The sequence below is a fragment of the Gossypium hirsutum genome, chromosome D05, assembly GCF_007990345.1.
Source record: "Gossypium hirsutum isolate 1008001.06 chromosome D05, Gossypium_hirsutum_v2.1, whole genome shotgun sequence".
NCBI classification, from domain to species: Eukaryota; Viridiplantae; Streptophyta; class Magnoliopsida; order Malvales; family Malvaceae; genus Gossypium; species Gossypium hirsutum.
In genome coordinates this window covers 33,448,339-33,470,272 of record NC_053441.1, presented here as the reverse complement: position 1 = coordinate 33,470,272, position 21,934 = coordinate 33,448,339, and the positions used below count along the sequence as shown (strand labels likewise).

At 30.2% G+C, this 21,934-nt stretch overlaps 1 protein-coding gene across 1 annotated transcript; it reads right to left on the bottom strand.

Annotated features, from left to right (window-relative positions):
• Positions 1–17,251: 17,251 nt before the first annotated feature.
• On the bottom strand, positions 17,252–20,194 carry LOC107904121 (enoyl-CoA delta isomerase 1, peroxisomal). Its single transcript, XM_016830392.2, has 3 exons — positions 19,409–20,194; positions 17,901–18,218; positions 17,252–17,537 (listed from the first exon to the last, which is right to left on the bottom strand). Exons 1-2 carry the CDS (start codon positions 19,852–19,854, stop codon positions 17,930–17,932), a joined length of 735 nt encoding a protein of 244 aa, XP_016685881.1. The 5' UTR covers positions 19,855–20,194; the 3' UTR covers positions 17,252–17,537; positions 17,901–17,929.
• Between the last annotated feature and the right edge of the window lie 1,740 nt (positions 20,195–21,934).

Genomic DNA, 21,934 nt, shown 5'->3' with positions numbered 1-21,934 from the left:
GTGTGATGGGATGGTTGGAGATGGTGTGTTGAGGATGGGAGTAGGATTCTGTATATTTGTTCTACTTATCTAATTCTGACATCTTTACTTGTTATGGACTGAGGTCTGAATTTGTATCTGGCTGCATATGAGATTTCTGTGTATATTGCATGTCTACTTCTGTTGGGTTACACACTAAGTTTACGAAAACTCACATCTGTTTGTTTGTTCTGTACAGGTAATCCACAAGCTTAGGCGGATCAGTACGACAGAGTCTCACGGTGACCACACGTTCATGAACTATTTTAATTAATGGTTTTTATTTAAATTAAGGATTAGTTCTGAGAGTTTTGTAATTATTGGACTCTTCAGACTGTTTGATTTTTATTTTGGTTTTAGATGCATTTTGACTATTTTATTGCGATGTTTGACTAGAATAATGATTTTTACAAAACAAATGTTTTTTTTTCTGGAAATACAAAATTCGATTTTCAACTACAATGATATGCGAGCTTCCGCCATAAATGTAATGACCAAAAATTCACGGGCATAAAAAAGTACAATATCGGGCCTCCGTTTTAGTAAATCGAGTTCGTAAATAATTATTAGGAGTAATTATGTGTCTAGTAATGTGTCTAATTAAGTTTTAATTAGATGAATTTAGTTTAATTAAGAGAAATTAGGAAAAAAGACTAAATAAAATAAGGTGTAAAAGTTGAATTATAGATTAAAAGAAAGTATAAAGCGCCAAAATGGCAATTAAGCCAATTCATAAATATCAGGCGGCATAAGTATGATAAAAATATTAGATTTTTATGTTTTAAATATATTATATTATATTATATTATATTATATTATATTATATTATGTAAAATAAACCAAAATAATGACAAATGTAAGGTACAAATTAGTACATGTGTAATAATATAAAATGTACAAATGTATAATTATAATTGATTTACTTAAATTTAACTAAAAGATATTTATTACTTATTAACAATAATTTATATTAATTATATTATGGATTTTTATATAATAAATAAGTTATGATTTTCACAAACGTATGGTTATGAATTATTATATATTATATTATTATAACATAAAGCAAATAAACTAAAAAGAAATAAAAAGGAAACAAAATAGAAAGAAGAAACAGAGAACAGATGAAAAAGAAAGAAAGGAAAGGGGAAAGAAAAGAAACGGAAAAATTAGGGTTTGAGGCTTTAAGCTTTAATTTGGTAAGTCAATCAAGTCCTTTTCTTTTAATTTTCATGTTTTAGAAGTCTTAAAATAAAGTTTTATTGAATTTAAGTTAAAATTTTGAAAGTTCTTAAATTTTTTAATATGATTCATGTTGAACAAATTGTTGAATTAGGGGTTTGATTAATAGAATTTCTAGTTAGAATTGATAAAAGGGGTTAAATTGTAAAGTAAGCTATAAATTTTATGTTGTAGGGACTAAATTGATGAAAATTCAAAATTAGTGAAATATGCTGAAAATTTAGTAGATAAATTTGAGTTTGACAGAAATTTGAATAAAAATAGAGTGTGAATTAAATTAGAAAAGTAAATAAATTTTGTTAGGATTAAATTGGAGTTAAAGTATAAATTAGATAGAAATTCTATTATTATAAATTAATGTTGTAACTAATAGTGTAAATTATTATTTTCGTAGCTAACAAGGAACTCGAGGCATCGACACACAAAGGAAAGAAGAAGATTATTGAGGAATAATTGAGCAAATTCGAGTTTGTATTACTATAATTTAAATTATTTATTATTTAATGTTAAATTTAAATTATGTGTATGGTAAGCAAATAATAAGGTAAGTGACTTTAATGAATTGAATTTGGAAAATTAAATTAAATGAGAAAAGTATGTGTTGGTATTGAATTGTGCTTTGATTAGTGAATGGAAAAGTATAATTGATATTGAAAATGAATTCTTGAAATAAAAGTGAAAATTTGAATTGTGATTATATGTGAATAAGTGAAATGCATATTGAATTGAGAAAGTGTATTGAATTAGGAATATGTGAATTGACAATTGATTGAAAAGTGAAAAATGATTCAATTGAAAATGTGAGAAATTGTGATAGAATTGAGTTTTAATTGAGAATTGGAATACCCTATTAACTACTCGGGCTAAGTCGGATATAGTTGGCATGCCATAGGATTTGAAAGAGTATGGGATTTATCGGCTTTACTGTTTAGGCACTTTATGTGTCGTATATCAGGCACTTTATGTGTCGTATTTCAGGCACCTCGTGTGTCGTATTAGATGTTTCATGTGTCGTTTCAGGCACTTATGTGTCGTATATTGATCAGGTACTATGTATCGTTTTAGGCACAATGTGTCGTACTGGTGTGTTTGGGTTGAAATCCGTGTATCCGTCAAAGTCCAGATTGTTAATAGGGTGAATAACTGAAATGAGAAATGTATATAAATCTGATTGATCGTAATATTGAGAATATTGAAAGAAATTAGAAAAAAAATGAATTGTGGATTGAAATTGAAATTGCAAATGGAAAACATGAACTAAATGTTCATGCAGTAAATGTAATTAAAGTTATGACATATGATTAAAATTGATTTATAGTTAAAAGTGTATTGTTAATACTAATATAGTTTAAGAATGAATTAATGTAAGAGAAAATCAATTGTTATATACTTGATATTTATATTTTATTATGGTTATTACAGTTTGAATTATGGTAATACCACTGAGTATAAAATACTCAGCGTACGGTTGTTTCTGTACGCATGTTGAAAGGAGTCCATAGTCTCGGTTCAGCATCCAGAATAATCCGGACTCCAGCATAAATTTTGGTGATGTTTTCTCCCTTAATTGAAAGTGGCATGTACTAGGAGTTATATAGGTTATATAGATGTGTTTGTAGTGTTGCTTGTAAAAAATGGTATACCATATTTTGATATTAGTTTAACAAAATGGTAAAGATTATATTATATAATTTGGCATTAAGTTAGAATGGAAAATGAATGAAGTTATTAGTTAATTTTGAATGATATTATGAATGTTTAGTTATTAAATTACTATGTTAATGAATTGCTCATGATTTAAGTGTAATTGAGTTTAAATTGTTTTTTTGGTTGTGCCATTGGTTTTGGATTGGTTGTTGTTTGAAAATTGTAGGGAAGGTTAGATGTTTATAAAGGGGTTTTATTGAATTTATTTTTTTTTAATTTGGAGTACTCGATGAAGTCCCGTTCCATTGTTAATATGTGATTTAACTTCGAGGGTCCATTAAAAGGTATTTTATGATTTAATTTTTATATGTTTATTATTTACTTGTGAATTGCTCATAAATTGACTGATATGTTCTGTAATGCCTCGTAACCCTGTTTTGGAAATGGTTTGGGGTTAAGGGGTGTTACAATTTTTGGCATCAGAGCGATTAGGTTTAGCAGATTCTTGGCCTAAATTGAGCTCAAAATTGAGTCTAGATGTACATGCCACTGTCAAGTCAAAACTGATTTGGGATATTTAGATGTTGACCTATTTGTTTGTTTTCGTTTTATTGATTAAAGATGTCTAATGAAAGAATAAATGATACTGATGAAGAAATGTATACCGGAGAAGGAGAATCTTATAGGTTAGATGAAACTAAATTGGTAACACCTAGTATTAACCCGATAAGGAATCAAGCTCCTACAACAGATAGAAGAAATGATAGAGATGATTCTGATATATTAAGAGTTATTGATGATGCTTTGCAAAGAGTAGCGGGGATTTTTCCTGCTACAAGTTCTGCACCAACTCAAAGACGGGCCCCGATAAAAGAGATAAGGAAATACGGTGCCACTGAATTTTTGGGTTTGAAGGGAGTTGATCCATCCACTGCAGAGATTTGGATGGAATCAACTAAACGAGTTCTGCAGCAATTGGAATGTACCCCCCGAGAAAGTTTGATCTGTGATGTTTCTCTGTTGCAAGGTGAAGCTTATCTATGGAGGGAATCTGTAATACGACATCTGCCTACAGAACAGGTGACATGAGACTTATTTCAAAAAGAATTTCAGAAGAAATATGTTGGGGAGCTGGATATCGAAGATAAGAGATAGGAATTTCTGATGTTGAAACAAGGTAATCTGTTAGTTGTAGATTATGAACGTGAATTTTCTAGACTCAGCCAATATGCTTCCGAGTTTATACCGACAGAGGCTGATAGTTGCAAGAGGTTCCTGCGGGGTTTGAGAGATGAGATCAGAGTACATTTGGTATCACACCAAATTTCAAAATTTGTGGATTTGGAAGAGAGAGCAAATATGGTAGAGCAGGTGTTGGGTTTGGATAAAAAGCCTGAGATAGCTAGATCGACTGGGAAATGAGTTGGCATTACTATTTCAAATCCTTTACCGAAAAGATCTCGAGAATCCAGAAGTGGTTAGAGGTCAAGTTTTAGATCTGATCGAGGTGACAGAAGCCAGGGGAAATAGACGACGGTATCTACTGGTAGTGTAAGAAGTCCACCCTGAGATGCAGAAATTCTAGAATGTGGATATTGCGAGAAGAAACATTTAGGTGAATGTTGGAAAGTGACTAGAGGCTGCTTCCTTTGCGGGTCGACAGAGCACTTTGTTAAAGATTGTTCGAAGAATAAAAATATTACTCCTGCCACGCCACAGTAATCAGTATCTACTGCTAGAGGTAGAGGTTCGGGCAAAAGTAGTTCGGTATCCAGAGGTAAAGGTGTTCGTAAGAGCGGTGACATAGTTACACAGCAGTCAGAGGCAAGAGCACTGGCTAGGGCTTACGTGGTTCGGACAAGAGAAGAGGGTGATGCACATGATGTCGTGACAGGTATATTCTTATTGCATTCTGAGCATGTTTATGCCTTAATTGATCCAGGGTCGTCATATCCATATATTAATTCAAAACTGATTGAGTCGGGAAAGTTAAAATCTAAAACGTCTAGAGTTTTAATAGAAGTGTCTAGCCCTTTGAGACAAACTGTGTCCGTAGATCAAGTATGCCGAAGATGCCCGTTGATGATACATGATAAAATGTTTTCCGTTGGCTTGTTGATTATGCCTTTCGGCGAATTTGATATAATATTGGGAATGAATTGGTTATCCGAATACGGGGTGATTTTGGATTGTTACAAAATGAGGTTCAGTATTCAGATAGAGGATGGAGACAGAATTGAGGTGAATGACATCCATACCAATGGCAGGTAGGGGTGTTCATTCGATTAACCGACCGGTTAATCGACCCGAAATAACATTAACCGAATTAACTAACCTTTCAAAATTTTTAACCGTTAATCGAATCAAAATTTTTTCAAAAAAAATTAATCGAACTGGAATTTTTTCGGTTAATTCGATCAGTTAACCGAATTAACCGAAAATTATATATTTTTTATTTTTGGTTAAAAATTAACCGAATTATCTGAATTAACCGAATTAATCGGATTACCCGAATTAACCGAATTAACCGAATCAACTGAATTGAATCACTACATAATTAAATTATATTTAGACTTTTAGACTTTAGTTTTAGTTTTAGTTTTAGTTTTAGTTTTAGTTTTAGAATTTTATTTTTATTTATTAATTTTTTTGTAATTTTTATGATTGGGTTGGGTTGGGTAATTGGGTTGGGTTGAATACTTGGGTTTGGATTGGGTTTAGGTGAATAGTGGGCCTATTTATATATTATAATTTTATTTATTAATTTTTTCGGTTAAACCAAAAAAATTTGGTTAACCGACCGGTTTCGAATCGAATTAACCGTTAACTAAAAACTTAAAAAATAATTAACCGACCCCGACCAAAAAAATTTGGTTAATCGACCGATTAACCGAATTCGATTGGTTAACCGAATTTTTTCGGTTTTACCCGAATTTTGCGCACACCTAATGGCTGGCACGTATTGTTTCGGCAATAAAAGCTAATAAATTACTTCAGCAGGGTTGTACAACATATCTAGCTTATGTTATTAATTCTGATTCGGTTGGGAGTCAGTGTAGTTAGATCAGGACCGTATGTGAGTTTCCAAATGTATTCCCTGAAAAGCTATCGGGCCTACTACCTGAAAGAGAGGTTGAATTTGCTATAGAAGTGTATCCGGGTACAACACCAATCTCTATACCTCCGTATCGAATGTCTGCCATTGAATTGAAAGAGTTAAAGGTCCAGTTACAGGATTTACTAGATCGTGGGTTTATTAGACTGAGCATTTCACTTTGGGGAGCCCCGGTATTGTTTGTTAAGAAGAAAGATGGATCAATGCGACTATGTATAGATTATCGGCAGTTAAACAAGGTAACAATCAAAAATAAATATCCATTACCTCGGATTGATGATTTATTTGATCAGCTGAAAGGAGCTTCAGTATTTTCGAAGATTGATTTGAGACCTGGATATTATCAGTTGAAAGTAAAAGAAAGTGATGTGTCGAAGACAACTTTCCGTACGAGGTATGGTCATTATGAATTTTTGGTGATGCCGTTCAGGTTGACTAATGCCCCAGCTGCTTTTATAGATATCATGAATCATGTCTTTCAGTCGTTTTTAGATCAATTCGTGGTGGTTTTTATTGATGATATATTGGTTTATTCGAAGACTAAGGTAGAACATAATTAGCATCTCAGAACAGTGTTACAGATTCTGCGAGAAAAACAGTTGTACGAGAAGCTGAGTAAATGTGAATTCTGGTTATCAGAGGTAGTACTCTTGGGACATGTTGTATCTATTGATGGAATTAGAGTTGATCCGAAAAAGGTTGAGGCAATTGTTCAATGGAAGGCACCAACACGATTTGGAGTTTTTATAGATATCATGAATCATGTCTTTCAGTCGTTTTTAGATCAATTCGTGGTGGTTTTTATTGATGATATATTAGTTTATTCGAAGACTAAGGTAGAACATAATTAGCATCTCAGAACAGTGTTACAGATTCTACGGGAAAAACAGTTGTACGAGAAGCTGAGTAAATGTGAATTCTGGTTATCAGAGGTAGTACTCTTGGGACATGTTGTATCTACTGATGGGATTAGAGTTGATCCGAAGAAGGTCGAGGCAATTGTTCAATGGAAGGCACCAAGATGGAAAAGTAATAGCTTATGCATCTCGACAGTTAAAACCACATGAACGTAACTACCCTACACACGATTTGGAGTTAGCTGCTGTAATCTTTGCATTATAGATTTGGAGGCATTACTTGTATGGTGAAAAATGTTATATTTACACTGATCATAAAAGTCTCAAATATCTTTTGTCATAAAAAGAGTTAAATCTGCGACAGGGATGATGGATAGAACTTCTAAAAGATTATGATTGTATTATAGATTATCATCCAGGAAAGGCAAATGTGGTAGCAGATGCATTGAGCAGAAAAGAAGCGGTTGAATTACGAGCAATGTTTGCTCAGTTTAGTATTGATGATGATGGAAGTTTGTTAGCTGAGTTGAGAGTTAAACCGATCATGTTTGATCAAATCAGAGCAGCACAGCTAGAAGATGAAAAGTTAATGAGGAAAAGAGAAATGGTACAGCATGGTACAGTGGAAAATTTTAGTATTGACGAGCATGATTGTTTGAGGTTTCGGAATCGGATTTGTATCCCAGCTACTTCTGAGATTAAAGAGCTGATTCTCCGAGAAGCACATAATAGTACTTTCGCTTTCCACCTAGGTGGAACGAAGATGTATCGTGATCTACAAGAACTGTATTGGTGGCCAGGAATGAAGAAAAATATAGTTGAATATGTCGGTAAATGTCTAACTTGTCAGCAAGTAAAAACAGAACATCAGGTACCGACAGGTCTACTTCGGCCTATTAGTATCCCCGAGTAGAAATGGGATTGCATCACTATGGAATTTGTTACGGGACTACTGTTGTCAGCCAACAAAAAGAATGTTATTTGGGTAATTGTTGGTCGGCTTACAAAGGCAGCTCATTTTATAACAGTTAGAACCAACCGGTTGCTACAAAAGCTTCCCGAGGTTTATATCCAGGAAATTGTTAGATTACATGGTATTCCAGTATCGATAATTTCATATTGGGATCCTCGATTTACATCGAGATTTTGGAAGCAGTTATATAATTCTCTGGAAACTCGGCTCAATTTTAGTACTGTATTTCATCCACAAACTGACGGACAATCTGAGCGGGTAATTCAGATTTTGGAAGACATGTTGAGAGCTTGTATCATCGATTTTGAATTAGGTTGAGAACATTACTTACCATTGGTCAAGTTTGTTTATAATAATAGTTTCCAATCTAGTATTCAAATGGCTCCTTATGAAGCTTTATATGGTTGAAGGTGTCGATCGCCTATATGTTGGGCAGAATTGAATGAAAGAAAAGTGATTGGGCCTAAATTAATTAAAGAAACAAAGGTAGCAGTTAAGAAGCTTAGAGACAGATTGAAGGCAACATTCGATAGACAGAAATCTTATGCGGATTTGAAACGACGAGATATAGAATATTCCGTTGGTGATAAAGTATTTCTGAAGGTGTCGCCTTGGAAGAAAGTCCTGAGATTTGGCCGAAAAGGTAAATTGAGTCCTCGATTTATTGGGCCATATGAAATAGTAGAAAGAATCGGACCGGTTGCCTATCGATTGGCTTTACCTCTAGAATTACAGAAGATTCACGATGTTTTTCATGTTTTGATGCTTCAGAGATATAGATTGGATCCTTCTCATGTTATTCCTACTAAAGACATTGAAATTCGATCTGATTTGACTTATGAAGAAGAGCCAGTTCAAATATTGGCTCGAGAAGTAAAAGAGTTGAGAAATAAACGGGTTCCTCAAGTGAGAGTGTTATGGAGAAATCATAATGTGGAAGAAGCAACTTGGGAACCGAAAGAAACTATAAGAGCGCAATATCCTCATCTCTTCTCAGGTAAATTTTGAGGACGAAATTTATTTAGGGGGAGAAATGTAATGACCCAAAATTCACGAGCATCAAAAAAGTGCCATATCGGGCCTCTGTCTTAGTAAATCGAGTCCGTAAATAATTATTATGAGTAATTATGAGTCCAGTAATGTGCCTAATTAAGTTTTAATTAGATGAATTTAGCTTAATTAAGAGAAATTAGGAAAAAGGACTAAATAAAATAAGGTGTAAAAGTTGAATTATAGATTAAAAGAAAGTATAAAGGGCCAAAATGGAAATTAAGCCAATTCATAAATACGAGGCGGCATAAGTATTATAAAAAACTTAGATTTTTATGTTTTAAATATATTAATATATTATTATATTATATTATATTATATTATATTATATTATATTATATTATATTATATTATATTATATTATATGTAAAATAAACCAAAATAATGACAAATGTAAGGTACAAATTAGTACATGTGTAATAATATAAAATGTACAAATGTATAATTATAAGTATAATTGATTTACCTTAAATTTTAAGTAAAAGATATTTATTACTTATTACTAATTTATTAAATCTTAATTTATATTAATTATATTATGGGATTTTTATATAATAAATAAGTTATGATTTTGACAAATGTATGGTTATGAATATGTACATGTGTAGTAAAAGATATTTATATTAATTATTATATATTATATTATTATAACATAAAGTAAATAAACTAAAAAGAAATAAAAAGAAAACAAAATAGAAAGAAGAAACAGAGAACAGACGAAAAAGAAAGAAAGCAAAGGGGATAGAAAAGAAAAGGGAAAAATTAGGGTTTGAGGCTTTAAGCTTTAATTTGGTAAGTCAATCAAGTCATTTTCTTTTAATTTTCATGTTTTAGAGGTCTTAAAACAAAGTTTTGTTGAATTTAAGTTAAAATTTTGAAAGTTCTTAGATTTTTTAATATGATTCATGTTGAACAAATTGTTGAATTAGGGGTTTGATTGATAGAATTTCTAGTTAGAATTGACAAAAGGGGTTAAATTGTAAAGTAAGCTATAAATTTTATGTTGTAGGGACTAAATTGAGGAAAATTCAAAATTAGTGATGTATACTGAAAATTTAGAATATAAATTTGAGTTTGGAATAAATTTGAATAGAAATAGAGTGTGAATTAAATTAGAAAAGTAAATAAATTTAGTTACGATTAAATTGGAATTAAAGTATAAATTAGATAGAAATTCTATTATTATAAATTAATGTTGTAACTAATAGTGTAAATTATTATTTTCGTAGCTAACAAGGAACTCGAGGCATCGACACACAAAGGAAAGAAGAAGATTATTAAGGAATAATCGAGCAAATTCGGGTTTGTATTACTATAGTTCAAATTATTTATTATTTAATGTTAAATTTAAATTATGTGTATGGTAAGCAAATAATAAGGTAAGTGACTTTAATGAATTGAATTTGGAAAAGTGAATGGAAAAGTATAATTGATATTGAAATTTAAATTTAAATTGTGCTTTGATTAGTGAATGGAAAAGTATAATTGATATTGAAAATGAATTCTTGAAATAAAAGTGAAAAATTGAATTGTGATTATATGTGAATAATTGAAATGCATATTGAATTGAGAAAGTGTATTAAATTAGGAATATGTGAATTGAAAATTGATTGAAAAGTGGCAAATGATTGAATTGAAAATGTGAGAAATTGTGACAGAATTGAGTTTTAAGTGAGAATTGGAATACCCTATTAACTAGTCGGGCTGAGTCGGATATAGTTGGCATGCCATAGGATTTGGAAGAGTGCGGGATTTATTGACTTTGCCGTTCAGGCACTTTATGTGTCGTATATCAGGCACTTTATGTGTCGTATTTCAGGCACCTCGTGTGTCGTATTAGGCTCCTCGTGTGTCGTATCAGACGTTTCATGTGTCGTTTCAGGCACTTATGTGTCGTATATTGATCAGGTACTATGTATCGTTTTAGGCACAATGTGCCATACTGGTGTGTTTGGGTTGAAATCCGTGTATCCGTCAAAGTCCAGATTGTTAATAGGGTGAATAACTGAAATGAGAAATGTATATAAATCTGATTGATCGTAATATTGAGATTATTGAAAGAAATTAGAAAAAAAATGAATTGTGGATTGAAATTGAAATTGCAAATGGAAAACATGAACTAAATGTTCATGTAGTAAATGTAATTAAAGTTATGACATATGATTAAAATTGATGCATAGTTAAAAGTGTATTGTTAGTACTAATATAGTTTAAGAATGAATTAATGTAAGAGAAAATCAATTGTTATATACTTGATATTTATATTTTATTATGGTTTTACAGTTTGAATTATGGTAATACCACTGAGTATAAAATACTCAGCGTACGGTTGTTTTCGTACACATGTTGAAAGGATTCCATAGTCTCGGTTCAACATCCAGAATAATCCGGACTCCAGCATAAATTTTTGTGATGTTTTCTCCCTTAATTGAAAGTGGCATGTACTAGGAGTTGTATAAGTTATATAGATGTGTTTGTAATGTTGCTTGTAAAAAATGGTATACCATATTTTGATATTAGTTTAACAAAATGGTAAAGATTATATTATATAATTTGGCATTAAGTTAGAATGGAAAATGAATGAAGTTTTTAGTTAATTTTGAATGATATTATGAATGTTTAGTTATTAAATTACTATCTTAATGAATTGGTCATGATTTAAGTGTAATTGAGTTTAAATTTGTTTTTTTGGTTGTGCCATTGGTTTTGGATTGGTTGTTGTTTGAAAATTGCAGGGAAGGTTAGATGTTTATAAAGGGGTTTTATTGAATTTTTTTTTTAAATTTGGAGTACTCGATGAAGTCCCGTTCCATTGTTAATATATGATTTAACTTCAAGGGTCCATTAAAAGGTATTTTATGATTTAATTTTTATATGTTTGTTATTTACTTGTGAATTGCTTATAAATTGACCGATATGTTCTGTAATGCCTCGTAACTCTGTTTCGGCGACAGTTTGGGGTTAGGGGGTGTTACAATAGAATTACGTTGTACTTAAATAGGCAATAAATGATAGATTTACTTAAAGAAAATGATAAGTTTTCTAGAAATGTGAACCCTTTTTAGTAGCAATTAATATAAGAAATTTTAAACATGAAATTTGGTTTCAAAACCCTTCTTCGTAACACTTCCGGATTCAACCATAACGTCTAGGTCGAGTTAGGGTTGTTACAGGCAGATTTACTTGATGATGAATGTAATGAGAGTGAAGAAGAACTGTTTGATTTTGATGTGTTTAATAGGGTTAGAGCTGATCTAAATGGCTTAAACATGGATGATATAGAAGTAAGGGAATTGCCTGATAATGATGATTCTAAGAGATTAAATAGTGTACATGAATCTGACTCAGATGGCTAAAATTGGCCTGATTTCAGCTCAGACAGTGACATGAATAATCCAAAACTTGAGGTTGGAATGTTATTTTCGACCAAAGACAATCTAAAAGAAACTGTCAGGCAGGATGGTAGGCTGAATAGTTTTTTATTAAATTCCCAAAAAGTGATTAAAAGAGGTTAAAGGCAACTGGCAGTTCAAACTGTTCTTGGTACATATGGGCCTCTAAACTACACCATAATGACCCTATTGACCAGACTTAACAAATTTAGAGTTTAAACCCTAATCGTAATTGCTCTAAGGTCTATAAAATTAATAATATAACCTCAAATTGGCTAGGTCAACTTTATAAAGACAAGTTCATTGCTAATCCTGATTATTCTTTGACATCATTGCAACAAAATGTCAAAAGAGATTTCCTTTCCCTTGTCTCACTAACCAAATGTAGAAGGGCTAAACTTAGGGCAGTAGAATTACTTGAAGGAGCTCATAAGGCACAATATGATAAGATATATGAGTATCTGTTGAAGGTTAGGACCCAAAATGTTGGAACAAATACAATACGTTATCTGGATAACAGGTTGTTGTTGGAAAAAACCCGGTTTGAAAATAGTTTTCTTACACAGTGAAAAATTAAAATTTTGAAAATCAACCTAATTTGTGATATTTATAACAATAAACCTTAACCGAATCTGCACTTATGTTTTTTGGATAAACGGATCCTTGATGTTTTTTTGGCTTTCAATTAAATGATCTTCTCCGTTATTCTTGCACCTATGGATCAATCTTGGGCTCCCGAGATTTTATTACTTGAATATAATTTGCACTTGGGTTGTAGACCTAGAAAGTGTTTGTCACTTAGTAAAACACTTGATAAATAGTATAGATATACCACTAATGGAGATAATAAATTGTGCATATTAAAATAGAAATATATAAAATACATTAAAATGAAGCTTTGGTTGAGTGGTAAATTTAATGTTTCATTTATCCAATTGGCGTGGTTCAAATATCATTATATGCATATTTTTATTGATTTTTGTTAAAATGAAAAGACTAATATACTTTTAAATAGTTTAACTTATTTAAACTGTAGAAGGGTATTTCCATAATTTTATTAATCGAGTTGGTGGCCCGATTGAGGGTGACACCAACTCAGTAAAACACTTAATAAATAATTAGAAATCCTATCACACACACATGTGTGTGGAAACCACAAATTTAGGACACAAATGTCTATTTATAAACAACATATAATAAATAATAAATGTATGATTTGAAACTAATTTATAATAACACATGAAATATGTATATTATTAAAATGAAAAAAGTAGATTAAATTCTTTATCATGGTGTCGTCATCAAACTTGAATTGATGTTGAGTTAACTTGTGACACCAATTCAATCAAATACATTATTAATACTGTAAATCTTATCACACGCGTATGCATGTAGAAACCACAAATTTAGAACATAAAAGTCTATTTAAAAATAACATATAATAACTAAAGAAACGCATGGTTTGAAACTAATTACTAATAACACATGAAATATGTACATTATTAACTTGTTTTAATTATGAAAAGGACATTCCCGTAACTTCCTAACCAAGTTGGTGACCTAATTGAAGGTGACACCAACTCAGTTAGTGATTTTATTAATAAAATAATAATAAACTATGATATATACAACTGATGGATACAATAGAGTGTCCATAATAAAATTAAAATGTATAAAAATATAAAATAAGATTTTAGTTGAGTGGTAAATTAAATAATTTACTAATGCAATTGGTGTGTGTTCAAATCCCATCAAATACATATTTTTTTTTTATTTTTTAAAGTGAAAAGATTAAAATACTCTTGAATAATATTATTTATTCTTATTACGGAAGGACGTTCTCATAACTTCCTAATTGAGTTGGTGACCTAGTTGAATGTGAAACCAACTCAGTCAGTGGTTTTATTAATAATATATATACATACACACAACTAATGGAGGTAATAGAGTTGTATAATAAAATTAAAATGTGTAAAAATATTAAAATAAAGCTTTAGATTAGTGGTAAATTAAAAACATACTATTTTAATTGGTGTGGGTTCAAATCCTATTATATACATATTTTTATTGGGTCTTTTAAGGTGAAAAGACTAAAATACTTAATTACAAAAGGGTATTCTCGTAACTTCCTAAGCGAGCCGGTGACGCGGTTGAGGGTGACATCAACTCAGTCAGGGATTTTATTAAAATAAAGTGTGCATACTAAAAATTTGAAATGTGAAGTGTGCATAATAAAAATTGAAATATACAACAATATTAAAATAAAGCTTTATTTAAGTGGTATTAGTTCAGAATCAAATCCCACCATATGCAATTTTTCATTAATTTTTTAAATAAAAAGACTAAATTAGCCAATAATATAAATTATTTTAATTACAAACCTTTAAGATTAAGGTTTTGATTCAAAGTTTAGGTTTTTAGCATTTTTTTTATAATTAATGATTCTTTAATTGCATTTAAATAATTTTTTAGTATTTATTTATAAGTCTTTTACTATTTTTTATTTTATTCAATAATAATGTATCATATTGTTATTTACCAATGATTAGACTTACTCATGGGCCGGTTCATTCGAAAAGTGAGAGGGTTTGGGAAAGAATATGGGCCCGAAAAATGGGCTTGAGTTTAAACGGGTTGGCCTCGGGTAAGGCATTTTTGGCCCAGCCCCGGCCCAGCTCGAATTCATAAAAGGATAAAAAAAGCTATTTTTTTGTTCTAATGCTATTTTCTTGTTGCTTTCTCCCTATTTTGCTACCATTTCATTATTATTTTACTACTATTTTGTTGTTATTGTTTGGATATTGTATAACACTTGTTTTATTGTTAATTTTAGTGTTATTTAAGTATACATATTTTTTAAATTTTATTTTCAATTTGTTGGATAAAAGTAAAACGGATGGGTCAGACTCGAGTTTTAACATTTTTATTCGGGTTGGTCTTGGGCAAAGTTTTAGGTCCATTGTTCAGGCCGAACCGGGCCCAGGCCTAGCAAATGGGCCTAAAATTTTTGTTGGACCCGGCCCGACCCATGAGCGCCTCTACCAATAATATATAAAACTCATACACTAACAATACATCAAATATTTTCTCAATTAATTTATAATACTCTAAATATAAAATAAAAAGTATATAAAAAATAACTTAGAAACATTAGCCAGCTACGTCAAAAAATTTCGATTAAGCCTATAATTATAAAAAGAATGGGGAAAGATGATTTATGCCATTTTTACCCTAAGCTGAAGTGTCACTAAAACAACCCCTCTAAATTTTAAATCAGGCAAAAGAAAAATTAATTCCTTTTTAAAAACCAAGATTCGGATAATTTTGAATTTGAATTTTTAAATATATTTTTTATATAAAATAAAATATATGAATTTACAAAATTTAAATATCATAAAATTTTCTTCCTTTAATCTAACTATATCAAATCGTTCTTGAGTTAAATGTTATATTAAATTTCTATAAATATGGTGGTTGTTGCTCTCACTATGTTTTTTTTTTACAAAAATATGTGGACAAGAATGTACAAACTTTGACATTACTTTAGCTGTAGCAAAAAATCGTAGTCTTTTTTTATTTTTTTCAAGTTTTTAATATAGTTCTCAAAATTTTCAGTTTAGTCCACAAAATTTAAGAACTAGCAAAAATCAATTTTTTATAAGTCAAATAATTTAATAATAAAACATGAATTAGTATTAGTTATGAAATATGAGTTATATTTTGTAAGTCAGATAACTTTATCTTATTTAAAAAAAAAAGTATATATATATATATAACTTTTTCTTAATTATTATTAATCGGTTCTTTTTAAATTTTAAAATGCTCTATATCCAAATCTTAATTTAATGAAGTGCTTTAGAGCTCAAACTTGAGATTTATTTGATATTTGTTATCATTATTATAGTATTTTTCTAATTATAATTTACATATAATTCATTTCAATATTTTTTAAAGTTTAAATTAGTTTAAATTTAAATTTAAATTTGAATTATTCAAACAATGAATCAAATTAATTCAAAATCTTGTACTTGAAACATTATTTTGTTAAAGTTGTGTGACTCGAATCCTTATTAAAAAATAATACAATGATAAAACAAGGAAATCTATGTAGGGCTTAAAGCCAAGGGCTAAAACTCCTCTTGTATAGAACTATACTTCGTTTATTTAACATTGATTAGAATAATATTTTTCAACCTTTAAATAGATGTAGTCGAAACTCCTATTGTATCATTCGTTTTTTAACATTAGTAAATTTCTTCTCATTTGCTCGTAATTTTTTTTCTGAAAGAATTTGCACGTAAAATCTATGTGTTCTTATTTTTCTTTATTTTTGCGATCATTCAATTGCCATTATCAGCATCTATTTTAACAAATTTTAATTCCTAAACAAAGAATTTAGAAATCAAGAAATTCAAATCTAAAATTTTAAAATCCAAATATAAGTTTTGAAATGCTACCTTGGGTAATTCAAGCAGTTTTATGGCAGGGGATAACCTATAATGATGAACAATGAAGAGAAGATTTTTGAGGGATCATATGTTCAGCTAAATAAGAAGTAAATATTTAGAATCTAAAGTTATGAAACGTTAGAGCAAATCTTTGCTGATGGTGACTATTCTATAGAGCAGAGCTTGAGGAGTGTTAAGCCACAAAGGATATAGGTGTCCTGTTATTGCTTGTTCATGATGGTCCACATGGGCTTCAAAGGAACAAACTCAAATTTCATGGGCAGGATGCGAGACCTTCAAATACAATTCACTGTGACTCTCCGTCACTGTTCTGGAGGCTAGTCTGTATGTTAATTGGAATAAAGGCACCGCAGGGTTTGGTATACACAAGTTGCCGTTACAAGTTTAGTCTATTTGTACAAGTTATCTCAGTATTATCTGCCTTTTGTTTGTTCTATTATCAAAAAATTGATAGTATTAAATATGCTTAATTGAGTAGGAAGCCCTAATTCAATCAAAACCAATAGTTTAAAGTCTCTATTCAATTGAGCCTATTAAATATTATATAATTATATCATACAATTACATCTCTTACACTTTCATGTCCATAACTTAGTTCGTCTTATTATTTCATATTACAAAGACGAATATAATCCAAACTATGAACCATAAAAAAAATACCAATTAAATTGATCACAGGAATATCAATTACCGTACCTATTATCCAAAGAGAAACTCCTCCGATAATGTTGACCATTTATCCCGCTTCCCTCAATATTTCATCAAGTGATCATGCTAAAGACATAAACAATCAAAGATAATTATACAAAAGATTCCAAACTATTATTGAGTATTCTACTACTCACTTTTATAGTTGAGATTGCTTCCTATACAAATAACACATCAATAAAAATAATTAAAATATAACTTAAAACAAACAAAAGATGTTTTGTAATGTGTAAATTCATATTTTTTATGAATATTATTATACTAACGAATATTTTTTTAGCATGAGCAATGGAAATAAAAAATTAAATATAATTGAAAAGATCCAGAAGACATTATAATTATTATTTGTGAAACAGAAAATATTAGAATTAATATTTCAATTAATAATATAAAAAAATAATTAAAAGAAGAAAAAAACAGGAGCGTTACCGCATTTCTTTTGGGGTCAGAAACCGCTACTACATTTTGGATGTTGCAATTGCAACATTGTTCACATCGTCTGTAGTTTCATCAACTCCAAGTTTATCTAAAATCTCTCTATAAAGCTGCTTTCTATTTTCACCGTAAACTTGGCCGTTCCACCCATTTTTAACCAACTTTTCTCCTAATTCCACCGCCCCTTCTGCCGTCTCCGCCGCTGTATCAAACGCTGCGTCGATAATTCCACTCTCCAATGCTTGCTCCGCCGTTAACTTCTTCGCTTTCAACACCACATCTCGCCGTACTTTGGCGTCTCCAATCTTGCAGCTAAAATTAAAAAATAAATAATATTAAATAAAAAAATTCAAAGTTTGACTAAACTTACTTGTACGAGTGAAATAAGACCATTTTGGGTTCAGAAAAACGTTTTTCTTGATTTTGGAATAATATAAAAAATAATAATGATCAAAATAATATGATTTTTTTAATTATTTGAATAATATGAATTATGTATGAAAACCCCGAATCAACATAACGATTAACGATTTAGGGTGATAATGATTAATTTTTTCTGTCAGAGTCAAAACAACGTCGTAAACTCAAATCGTCGGTGGCCATACCAATTTGAAGATTTATTGTACAATCTAAATATTATTGCAAAAAAAAAAGGAAAATTTCCTATTCTTTTCTCTTCTCTTGCATTTTTCCTAAGTGATTTAGCCTATTAGCTTTTCCTTTTTTTAAATATAGTTTTTGAATTACAATTGGCTATAACAAGTATATGAGGAATTTAAAAACAAGTAATTTATTTTTAAATTTAAAAAGAAATTAACTAAAAATAAATTAATCTAAGAAAAACGGAAAGTTAAAAGAAAGATTTCTTCCTGGAAATAAAAAATTGAAAACAATGAACCCTAAATCCATTTACCCCTTTTGTTTTTTTGTAGTTCCATTTGTTAAATCTAAACCCATGAAACTTTAATCTCAAAATAATATGAAACTTAAAATTAATTGAAACCCTTGCAAAAATTTCATAAAAAATCCAAATTTGTAGGTTATTTGATTTTAGTGAGAACGGGATTTAAATTTTTTAAAGGTAATGTTTAATTATTTGTTTGTGTTGTTGGGTTAGGTGTTCATTGCCTTTGTTTATTTCCAGTGATTATTTTTTCTAATTTTGTAAGTTATTTTCGTAAGTTAATTTATTTTTAAAAAAGAAAGGAAAAGGAAAAAGCTAATTAAGTGGGAAAGTGCAAGAAAAAAAGAAAAAGGAAAATTCTATATTCAATTCTTATTCTTTTTTTTTTTCTCAATAATATTTGAGCTATCCATGGGAATCCTAAATCAGCGTGACGGTTGATAATATTGGTTTATAATGCTATCAAGTTTGATTTTGACAGCATAAATATATCATTGTTTTCTCAAATGGTCAGCAGCCATGTTGATTTGGAGTTCCCATACTCGGCTACTTAAAAAAATCAAGATGAAGGAGAAAAAAGAGGTTTTTGAAGAATCACCTTATAACGGCAATGAACCAAGCCGGAATTTTCAGGCCGATATCCGTTTCACTCATGTACAAAAACCCTCGATCTTTCCTCATAACAATATAATCATGACAAAAAGCAAAGATCAATCCGGCGGCGCAGGCGTGGCCGGTGATGGCGGCAACGGTAGGCAAAGGAAAGGAGATAAGGTCGGCGACAAGTTCCCGGAGCTTGGAAGACATTAAACGTATCTTGTCTGGTGAAGAGCCAGCCCAGGCGAGATCATAGCCGTTGGAGAAGAACTTGCCGTGAGCGGTGGTGATGAGAACGGAGCCAGAGAGAGAGGTAGAGTCGGAGCGGATTTGGTTGAGTGCAGACCGGATTGCGTCGATTCGGGCGGGGTTTATGCGGTGCTCGTCTTCGCCGGTGAAGGTTAAAATGAAGAGCTTACCCCGCTTCTCTAAATTGCACGTCTCCATTTGTTAGGTTTCAAAGGAAAAAAGGCTACTCTTGGTCTAAATTTGTTTAGCTGTGCATCCCAGCTGAACAATTTCTTATAATAACTTACCCAGTTGGTTATCCCTTAATCATATTTTTCTTTTTGACTCTTCTCTTAATCATATTCTTTCCATATATTTACTAATATATTAATTAAAATTAAGTACAAAATGTAACCAGATTATTTGATAAATAATAGTTTTTAAAAATAAAGATTCAATGAAATAAGGGGGTAGTTGCTTATTTTCTTTTAATTCCAAAAAAAGAATTGGCAAGTTAAGTTTGACGTTGAATAGCTTAAATTATTAAATTCAGGAGAACACACACCATCTACGAACGTTCCACTTATATATGGACTAATGACAACTTCCCCACTACCTCCTCCTCATCAAAAAGGGTTAATTTACAAATTTGCTATTATATTGAAAATTATCACTACATTTAAACTCAATATTGAATTTTCTGGATTCACTTTTATTTCATTCAATTTTACCACTATATTTTTATTAATTTTTTCTACTCAATTTTAATTTAAAATAATTTGAAGATAAAATTTAATTAAAAATCTATTTTTTATATTTTACTTTAATATTTAACAAAAACAAGTCAATTAATATAATATTCAAATTAAATGAAATGATTATTTTATAAAAGGGTAAACTACATAGATAGTCACCCAATTATAAAAATTTTCATTTTAGGCATTCAAAATAAAAAGTTTGCAATTTAACCATCCACGTTACATAATTTGGTCATTTTTGGTTATTCTCATTAAAATCATAAACGACAAGCTGACGTAGTAGTTAAAAAAACCGATATAATAAAAAAAATTAGCTCTAAACTTTTACATATTATATCAATTTAGTCATAGTTCTAAAAAAATTCAAATAAATATATAAAAATACACAAATATTTTAAATATATATAAATAAAATTATTGACAAGAAATAATGATGTAAAAAAATTTAAAATATATAAAATAAATATTTTTAAAATATAATAATAAATTTAAATTTTATATTAGTATTAAATAAATATAATTATATTAATATTAAATAAAATACAAATCCACCAACCCTCACCCCTACCCCTACCACCGTCCCATTAATCGGATGTATATAGCTATGGAATGATGATTCTGGAGATGACCAGAAGAAGAAGAACCTTGATGTTGAGGTACAAGCTAGCGAGATATATTTTTCGCAATGGATTTATGAGCATATAGAGCAAAACAATATCGAGCCCCAATTGCTTGGTCTTGTGAGTAAAGAAAATATAGAGATTGCAATAAAGATGGTAGTAGTTGGATTGTGGTGCATACAAGCAAATCCTAAAGACCGACCTCCCATAAGTGAGTTGAAAGAGATGCTAGCAAGCACACAACCCTTGAGAATTCCTCCAAAGCCTTAGTCATTCCTTCACTTTTGGATTCTACATCTTTAGAGAAAGAGAAGTTAGTAAAATCATATCATACATACTTTGTTCAAGCTGTCAATATTCGTTATAGAACTTACCCTTTTGGATCTTTTTCTTTATTTCATTGGATCAACCATTTGTTTGATAATCTTTCACCATTTTAAATTTAAAGAGAATGAGACTTGAGTTATATGAATGTGTCTCGTTATTTTGACTTCCTTTTTGACATATTGTTTTTGTTTATACTTTATCTCTATCGTTTTGCATGAAACAATGAAATTAAAAATGAGGCTAGATTGACTTATTAGGTTGTTCCAATCAGTTGCTCAATTTTTTTTATTAAAGAAGATAATTGTTGGTGTTTTGAGAGAGAAAACAAGAACAAAGAGAAAAATCACGCATTTAGCAAATGGAATAAACTACTATATGGATCTCACTCATATTTTCATTCCAAAAAATCACATTATATATGATGAGTTTTTACAAGTAATCAATTATCCAACAACCATATTGGAAAAGTAAAAACAAAACTTGTACACAAATCGATTAGGAGAAATCAGTACCTAAAAAGTTTTAACAAGTTATCTTAACAAACAAACTAAGCAAAAAACATATCAAATTATGCACTTGTGAACCCTGCTCGAA

Coding starts and splice junctions, on each gene's coding strand:
- LOC107904121 (XM_016830392.2), bottom strand. CDS start 19,854: ATGGAGACGTGCAATTTAGAGAAGCGGGGTAAGCTCTTCATTTTAACC. Junction 18,219..19,408: donor TGGTTCATTGCCGTTATAAG/GTGATTCTTCAA, acceptor TTTTAATTTTAG/CTGCAAGATTGGAGACGCCA.